This window comes from Myripristis murdjan, chromosome 20, assembly GCF_902150065.1.
Source record: "Myripristis murdjan chromosome 20, fMyrMur1.1, whole genome shotgun sequence".
In the NCBI taxonomy this organism is placed as follows: Eukaryota; Metazoa; Chordata; class Actinopteri; order Holocentriformes; family Holocentridae; genus Myripristis; species Myripristis murdjan.
In genome coordinates this window covers 25,256,182-25,265,797 of record NC_043999.1, presented here as the reverse complement: position 1 = coordinate 25,265,797, position 9,616 = coordinate 25,256,182, and the positions used below count along the sequence as shown (strand labels likewise).

Genomic DNA, 9,616 nt, shown 5'->3' with positions numbered 1-9,616 from the left:
TTTTGACTTGAAGCTGAACATTGCATCACTGCTGCACTTTGTGTTTAGATAATGCCAGCTGGCTGATTATCACTGTGCTGTAGCCACCATATCCAACAGCCTGGGATAATTCACCTATTTTGAAAAATGTGATATTAGATTAATATCAATCTGTGATGTACCTTTTATATTAAATTTCAACATCTATAGTGTCTCTGAATACAATAACCAACAGAACGTAGAGCACTATGTTAATTATGAATGGGTGTAATTGTAATGTCTTGATATATTACAGTGATAGTTCATCCATTTAGAAAATAATGATACTATTTACTTAGGTAGTTGTATGTGCATTTTAGTTTTGGATGGTGACTTATCCTTTGAATGATATTTACTATACATGGATGTAAGGCTTTGCATATCAATAGAGAGGAAGAATTTATTTTATTTTATTTATTTTATTTTTGCTGTACCCCCAGATGTGCATGCATTCAGGGCACAAGTTCCATCTGTATAATCTATGTATAATATTTTATTATATTTACCAAATAAAAATATCTCGTCTGTCCCTACATCTAATAGAATTTTTTTTTTTTTTTTTTTTTTTTTTTTTACAAATCTTAATATCGTGTAATTCATAGTATTTTTGTACTTGGTGGTTTTGGTAGTAATATGGGCACCGTTTTTTGTATCTTTCTATGGAAAATGTACTCTAGCGTATATCCTCAGCCGGACAGTCACGTACACTGGCACCCTCCTACTCTGATGACGCAACAGCCGGAATCTCCTTATTTGGTCAAACGTTACGTCGTAAGAGCAGGGCTCTTTAAGCAAAGCCGCCACTCGCACCCGGCACTCAGCGGAGAAGTGTGACAACTGAATCCATCACACACACACACATACACAGAGAGAGACATACAGATACACACACCTCTGGATTTTGGAGTTGGACAGAGATTGGAATACAACATGCTGAAGAGTGGAGTAGCCGCTGCTGTTGTCGCTCTCTTCGTCAATGTGTTTGTCGCCAGAGCGTCAGCCTCAGGTGGGTCCCATCTGCTCAACTCATAGAATTTAATCTCACAGAATTATTAATTTTTAAATAATTATTTATGCATATTCTGTTTTGCTTATCGAGTAGATGGATTTTCCACTACTTGGTATTATAGCCTACAGTTTGTCTCAGACTTAGACAAATTAAGTCAAACTTTACTGCTTCTCGCGGGGGGAAGTTACATCATTTCAGCAACTACACAACAGAAAGAGAAAGAGAATAAGAATGGGGAAAAAATGAAATCATCATAACAAATGGGGAAAACACATGCATCCGGCAAAGACTATGAATAATAGGAATAGGGGAAAGTGCGGATTACAACATCACTGGAATTATAGAGTAATGGGCGCAGAGCGTGCATGTGCAATATGATAATACACTATCAGAGCAAATGTAAGTGGTAACACTATGAAAAATCGTATTTAAATATATGCAGTTGGTTAAATGCCTGTAACAAGGAGAATATTCAGACATCAGCCCTGATTTACTGTACAAGTAAAAGGTAAATGTGTATTCAGCCAGCAGGTGCAAGGCAGCAGAGAACACAGTACACTCCACATTTGGAGTGCCATGCAGGCAGTGTGTGTTGCTGAGCTACCTGGGCGTGGAGACACCTCTCCAGAAAGATTGCTGTACATTATTTGACCTCCAACACCTGATATTAGATCTCCAGGCTGTTCATATGGCAACCCGTTTCATCTTGCAGATTCCTTTCCCAAAGCACAAAATGTCACTTGGATATCTACCAACTTTAAAACCCTGCTGAAGTGGGAACCCAAGCCGACAGCTGATTACACCTACACTGTTGAGTTCTCTCCGTAAGTACCCGCATGCAAACCCCCTATGTGGCAAAGTGACTTTTTTTTTTCTTTTTATTGCAATGGCATTCAATCCCCATAGGTAAATCATTAATATGTAACAACCTTCCTTCATGATAAATGTAAACGCTTAGTGTTAGATTGAATCATGCTCCCTTTAGAGGTCAGGGAGGAGAGATTCACGGCAGCAGATAAGACGTCAGTATTGATTCACTAAAAGCTTTTACTGGAATGTTTAATTTAGGTGAAAGATCTCCAGTCAATAAGATGAGATGCCAGTGGAACCAAAAATGTCCTTTTCTGTGTAAACCTAAATGCATGTTTCAATTACACTTTACTTAAAGGATCATACCAGTCATTCTGCATGCCAGTCATTTCCTGAAGCAAGCAGTTGCATTTTAGAACTGTAATATCATTTTCCTCCCTTTTATCCAGCCGCTGATTTCCATTCATTCCACCACAATATGAATATGAACTTTCAGAGACGTCAACCTTTCTTCACACCAGTATTCCATGTTTTGTTCTGAAGACTTGAACAATTAGAGGGGCGTGTTTCAGACCAAAATTCAAATTTTAAAATCAACGCAAATATACTGCAATGTAAAATTGGGCTAAAATTGTAGTAAATGGATCAAACATTAAAAATTACTGCTTTGGTCCATAATAAGGATAGATAAGCTTTTTTTCAGACCAAATCCCAAATGGAAAATTACAGTCTAACTTCATGTCCTTAACTACAGTGTTGTCGCACCCTGTTGCACTGTGCTCTGTTTATAACAATTATCATGTACTGACAGTGTGCTTGTAATATGCTTATGATACTTTTATGCTTCCTTGATCTTGCAGTGCCCCTATAATGACCTATGATGCTCTTATGATGATATATAATTGCGTTACAGTGTCTTTTCTAATGGAATTATTTGACTCCCTGTTGCTGCAGGCTTGGTAAGGACCGACAGAGGAACCCTCACTGCATCCGGACCACAGAGACAATGTGCGATTTGACCAACTCTCTGAGCGACGTGAAGGCCACCTACTCGGCTGACGTGCGGTCTGAACCCCCCCGCGGGGTGAACTCCGACCTCATCGAGTTCCCCTACACCAGCTCAGAGCGATTCTGCCCCTACAAAGACAGTAGGTCCCTCCTTGTGCGCACATGCAGGCATGAAAAGCAGACATATAAGAGCTAATAATGAGGAGTCACATGTCATTGCACACACAAAAAAATAAATAATATGAAAAACGGTGAAAAGATAGGAGCACTGGTTCAGCTGGCTTACCATGTCTTGAGTTTGAATCTTGTTGGGATCTTTGTTGCATGGCTCTTTTCAGTCTATATAAAGCACAAACACCTTAAATATGCTAGACATGCATAATGGCTGATAACAAGACCACAGAAAAACATACTTATCATAAATGAAAAAGGGATCAGAGATCACAAGGCTTACTTGCAAGTGCACTGTACCATACAATGCATTCCGAGATATGTGCAATCTACTTAGCCTGCCAGCACAGCATTCCCTGACCCCACCCTCCTCCTCCTCCTCCTCCTCTATCCACAGCTGACATAGGCAAACCTGACTTCAAAATCGAGGTGAGCAAGGACAAAAGGAAGACCACCCTGTACGTGAGCGACCCGCTCACCGCCCTGTTCGAGAACGGCCGCCAGCTGAGCATCAGGGATGTCTTCGCAGACGAACTGCAGTACAAGGTTCTCTACTGGAGGGCCACAAGCACGGGCAAGGTGAGCTCTACCGGTCTTGTAGGGGCAAGTAGGTAGAACAATAAACCAAGAGGGCGGCTTGTGCTGATACTTTTAGACTGAAGACACAGATAATTGATATTTTGTGCCAGTATAAATAATAACATGCAGTCTTTTGCCCTTGTCTGTGAAGTTTTGTCCCCGTGCCATGAGGTTTAAATCAAATGTCAGCAGGTGTTGATTATTCTTATTCTTATTTTTATTCTTATTATTGCAATTAGTATACATAGTAGTAGATGTAGTAGTAGTGATAATAACAGTTGTAGTAGTAGTGGTAATAGAAGTAGTAGTAGGTGTAGTTGTAGTAGCAGTAACAGCAGTAGTGCTCTGTTTTCCTGGCCTTTGTTCGAAGTCTGGTGGAAGAGTTCCGGACTAGCTGAAGTTGTCCTATCAGCATTTTTGGTAGCTTTAGTAGCAGTAATTAAATAGCATTAGAATTGGTAGCAGTAGCAGCAGCAGCAATAGTAGTAGTAATAGTCATAGTACTAATAGTACACATATTAGTGCTAATACTGGTAGTAATATGCGCAATCTCTCATTTCTGTAGTTTTTGTTGTAATATTTTTGTAGAATTAATCCATGTATTTATACATAATGCAAATAATACACTTTTTTTACACCTAGGAATAATGCACAATTAGGATTAATGCACATATGTTTATATTTCATACTTCAGGTGACCCAACCAATTGCAACTGACCCAAAATCCCTTGGGGATTAATAAAGTATTGCTGATTCTGAATGGTAGTAGTAATAGTACCAGTAATAGTATTACAATACTATTATATACTATATACTATATACTATTATAGTTAATAGTACTATTAGTTGTACTAGCAGTAGTAGAATAGCAGTAGTAGAATTATTATTAATTTATTGGAGTTTAATCTGGCTTGGGACCCTTGTCATTGTTCGTTTTCTCTCTTTTTCTGTCTTTGATGTGTCACCTCACTATAGAGTGTCCTATAAAATAAAAAAAATGACAATAAAAAAGAGATAAAACTTGCATCTCTACTGTACCAGCCTGCAAAAAACCATAACAGTCGAACCCTACGATGCAAATTCCTGCACCAGTGTCACCAAGAAAAATAACACTATTCATTTTGATCCACTGGCTGTAACCGCGTTCTAGACAGAACAATAACAACAAGACAATAACTAGGATATGAAGCTGATGTCTTTCTGCTGTTTGTTGTCCGTAGAAAGTGCACTTGTCCAAGAGCAGTGAGATAGAGCTGACCAGGCTGGATCGAGGGGAGAGTTACTGCTTCACCGTCCAGGCCTACATCCCCACCCGCAGCATCAGCAAGCAGCTGGGAGACCCCAGCCACGTCAAGTGCTCCCAAAATGATAACCCCTCTATATTCGACAGTAAGTAGAAGGCTACCTCAGGCTCCTGTCCTATCACACACTCAAGTCAGATCAAGTCTAATTTGATTCCCACAGCACATTTCATAAGATTGTGCAATCATATTGCTGGAATGAAACACATCTACAAGAGCTGCCATAGAGAACCTGCTAGTATTCTTGCTCTTACAACACTGACTTCGAAGTGAATCTGTGTTTTTTCCTCCCGGTAACTGGTCAGGGTCAAAGACGGGAAGTGGACCTTTCGAAATAAACATGCATGAGCTGCTTGCGTATGGGAAAGTGGGCTGAGGAGGAAGGAAGGCAGAGGGGAACCCCCTTTGACCTGTCTGTCTGGTTCAGATCTGATCTATGGTGTCTGATTGATTTTACTGCAGACATCTATTGTTAACCCCTACATGATGAGGCACAGGTTGGATTATAATCTGTGATTATGTCAGTCTGTTGATAATGAGCATAGCAACAAATCACACAAACGTCCCCGGTCCATCTGTTGCACTGTATGTTCTGTAAAGGTCAAATGCAGGTAAAATGACTTCAAGGACTATTTTGTCTCTGCTAGAGAGCTGTGTCCTGTGCTCGTGCTTTAGCAAACAGAATGCTAACAGACTGCAGACTCTTGGCATTATCCAAAGAATGAAAAGAAACTTTTAGTTATTCAGTGTTCTTATTTGATCCCCCGTAGATTCATTACTTCTGGAAACTCAATCCTCATTAGTCATCAACTTTGACAAATCAACAAAATTAACAAATCAACTTGAACAAGCCTCGTTGGTTTAAATGTGTCCTTAGCCTCTCACCCACCCACCCACCCACTCATATGTCCAGTAGAAAATATGCTTCTGTCTTCAGAATGGAAAAATGATGAGTGTCCACAAAAACCTCTGAGTCACTAGGAGGTTTGGTTGCACAGATATGGGCCCAGTGGAGCCTCCGTTATAAGTTAACAGGAGATATGTGAAATCTTTGGTTGATACTTAACTTAGGGATCTATATATATATATATATATATATATATATATATATATATATATGTATCATAGGGACCCATATATATCATAGAATTGTGGGAAAAAATTCTGGGGTAGGGCTTACATTTGGACCCCCCAAGCGTCTGTACCATTGTCAGGCCTTTGCTTGTGCGGTGGGAAAAGCCGGAGCTGTGTGGATCCACAGGGGATCACAGCAGTAGTGAATGCAATCATGTAAACGATGTTTGTTTTCAATAAAAGATAGCACACTGTGGCACTTTCACGGATAAATACAGGATGGACACATATACTGTGTAACCATTCACGCACACACACACACACACACACACACAGGGATTAGCTGTAGGTCAACGTGTTTGTCCGAGGCTGATGGGAAGTTTAGAGGGTGAGGGGGTGCTGATGAATGACTCATGTCTTTGTTTGGACTGCATTAGAGACACAGCTCAGCAACACTCCCTCACACTGCGCTGTGTGCACAGATGTTTATGAGGCCAAAACTTGTAAAAGTATTTAAGCACTTTAAGAGGCTGCCCTACATTTATTGTATGTTATATATATTTATATAAACGCAAAGGGGAAAATAACAGTGTTACATGTTTCATTGCAAGTGTGTTGGTTTGTGTAGTTACCTGAGTTACGAGTCCACATGGTGGTGAGATATGCTCCTTAGTTGCTCTGTGCTCCCCTGGGCTGATAAGCTATCTTTCTCTTAACTTCCATAGTGCAGCGAAACATAAATGTACATGAAAAAAACAGATTATGTCAATATGAAAAACAACAACAACAACAACAACAAGTCTGATGCTTATTTATTTTTTGTGTAATTACATTTATTTGTGGAAGTACTCTCAGGTTGTTTCTTCTGGCACAGGATTCCTATGCAGAGGTTTCCTGCAGAAACTACCTACCTGCCGGATCTACTTTCCAATTTAACTTGGAAAATAACACAAAAAGAGCTGTTTCATTTCCTCAAAAAAATGGGTACCTGGACTTATTGTGGAGCAACTAATGAAGATATCGATCAAATTCAGTCTCAGTCAAAGTGGATTATGTCAGTCCAAAAAAACAGCAAAAGTCCCAGTGTCCATTTTGAGGAAATTGAACGGCTTTGCACTGGCGGTGCAAACAGCTATTTCAAGTGGAAAGCAGACTGGGCAGGTAGCATCTGAATCTGCATGGTAACCTTGCACCAGGAAGAAACAATAGTACTTTCACAAATATTTGCAATTACATGAAAATAAATGGGTACAGGGACTTGTTGCTTTTTATGTTGGCATAACCCACCTTGCTGGTGTTGGTTTACGTGGCAAACATGTTCTTTCAGGAGCTGTTTTGCTGTGCTATGGAACTAATGTGGAGTAATGTAACACCTAGTTAACAAAATACCTGAATAAAATAAAATAAAATAAAATAAAATACCAAAATACCTACTGTAGGTGTTACATTAAATTACTAGTAGCACAGCACCTCTTCCCTGTAGAATTTGGCATTTTGACCTAAACCTTACTGGTTCAGGTTCAGATTATTTTTTATTCCAGCAGGTTGGATAAGTCAGGGAGGACATAGATACAGTATTTATGTTTTACGTGCCTGCTTGCCTGCTACTGAAAATAAGACTCCTACAATCCCCATATTGCCAAGTATGAAGTTCTGGCCCGTGTCCAGTGTGGTTTTGGCCTCTTACACACTCACCTCTATCCTTTTGGAGAGCTTCAATTTATTCAGGCCAATTTAGCACAAATGTCTGAATATTGATGCATAAAACTCAGTGATTATCTGAATGCTGAATATAAAAAAAGATATCTGAGGCCACCCTATTCTAATCTAATCTAATCTTGTCGTCCACAGAGTACTCCGTCGGTGTGATCGTAGGTGGCATCTTCCTCATTCTGCTGTTTGTCGGAGGCGTCATCGCTGCCATAGTGTTCTGCTGCAAGCGCAAGAGGAGAGATGAGAAAACTGGGAAAGAGGGAACGCCACTGCAAAGTGTGTGAGCAGTGTGTTTTCAGCAACAGACACACACAGAAACACTCCATCGCTCACTCAGTTGTGGGAAAATAAGGTACAGCTGGACTGGACTGAAGCCTATGAGGGAGGGTAGGAGGGCAGAGCCAGTTCAACATTCCACTGTCAGACACTGGAATTGAATCCTCCCTTTAGTTTCTGTGAAACTACCTCGTGAATATGTGACATATTTCTATCTGTCCTTTGAATGCTGCAGATAATACTGTTTGAACAGAATGAAAATCAAATGCTCCACGTATTGGTCAAAGGGATTTTAGCCACACTGCTCAAGCCTGACAACATTCTGTTCTTTATTGTTTTTAGTTTTATTTTCCATTTTTTATTTTTAGTCTTGGTGACTGGTACTTCTGCTGTTTCTTGACTTATGATAAACACTACCAACTGCTTTTATTTATTTTATTTTGTCTAACCATATCTAACTTAATATTACTGCTGGGAAAATAGGATATGATTTTTGGGAGAGTGGTGAATACTACATTATATTGGAAATCAAGATTAGTATATTTTATTTTTGTATTCAAGTGGTTAATTTATTGTGTTTAACTGCAGTTAACGTGTTGTTTGTATATGATGCTATTTTTGGCTGTTTTATGCTTCAGTGGACTGTTGGAGATCAGCTGAAATATTGAAATGTATATAAATCTTTTCTACAATGCACATCCACAGATTTGAATAAAATCTACTGCATTTGTCTATGTGAATAATGTCCGACGATTGTGGATTGTTTTATACACATGGTTTTCATACTGTCTAACAAATTACACTAATGTAGTTGTAAAGGTGTTCACACTGAAAATGCTGGTGTTTGGTGTTTTGTGGGTTATTAAACATGGAGGGTGCAGACCGACGAGTTGTGCTCATTCGTTTGTGGCAACATGTTCACACAGTAGAGCTCGCTGAATAACACTTGAACTGATTGACACTTAAGACCTGAGAGGGCTTTGGATTTGGGGTTTATAAGACGTCCCACAGGCTTTCAGCTGAATCAAGTCAATGCAATAATAACGTCCGTGATCGAAGTTTTCCTCCCTGCAAATTGTTCTTGAAAGCCTCCCATTAAAAAATATGTACATATCCTCAGTGGTCATATATCACAAAGTAGTCCACTGAAATGTCCTGTTTCTAAGTATGTACAGTACATGGCAAACAGTGAAAACAAATTCCCACTGAGAACATTCGAGTTCTGCTCTGTGCTGTTGTTATAGTTGGCACGATCAAAGATGAAAACAAATGCCTCCTAATAATTATAGCATGTAGCCCGTTGAATGATGTACGCTTCCTTTTGATTTGACTTGAAGAGGAAAGCAGTGCTGAGCTCCAAGTTGAAAGTGTTTATCATACTCCTTTATCATACTCCTAACAGCCCAAATTCTGCCGCACATCCTGTCATAAAGCCTCTTGTGTGAAGGATACAGAAACATGATGACCCCGTGAACCCAGCGTTGTATTTCTGCAACATTAAAACAAATTCTAGCAGTCTGGCGTTAAAACAAATCCCCCTAAAATCTTGTATTACGGATTCACCCTCAAGATAACGCCATTTTTCTAGCACTTCATGTTAGAAAACAGACAAAAGAGTACAGGTCAAATATTTTTGGTAAAATTACCAGCAAACCAA

General features: G+C 39.5%; 1 protein-coding gene across 1 annotated transcript; it reads left to right on the top strand.

Annotated features, from left to right (window-relative positions):
* The first annotated feature begins 834 nt into the window (after positions 1-834).
* f3a (coagulation factor III, tissue factor a) lies at positions 835-8,838 on the top strand. Its single transcript, XM_030079797.1, has 6 exons — positions 835-1,024; positions 1,740-1,851; positions 2,792-2,985; positions 3,414-3,595; positions 4,816-4,984; positions 7,822-8,838. The coding sequence occupies exons 1-6, from the start codon at positions 949-951 to the stop codon at positions 7,965-7,967; spliced, it is 879 nt and encodes a 292-aa protein (XP_029935657.1). The 5' UTR covers positions 835-948; the 3' UTR covers positions 7,968-8,838.
* The last annotated feature ends 778 nt before the right edge of the window (positions 8,839-9,616 follow it).

Coding starts and splice junctions, on each gene's coding strand:
- f3a (XM_030079797.1), top strand. CDS start 949: ATGCTGAAGAGTGGAGTAGCCGCTGCTGTTGTCGCTCTCTTCGTCAAT. Junction 1,025..1,739: donor CGCCAGAGCGTCAGCCTCAG/GTGGGTCCCATC, acceptor TTCATCTTGCAG/ATTCCTTTCCCAAAGCACAA. Junction 3,596..4,815: donor GGGCCACAAGCACGGGCAAG/GTGAGCTCTACC, acceptor TGTTGTCCGTAG/AAAGTGCACTTGTCCAAGAG.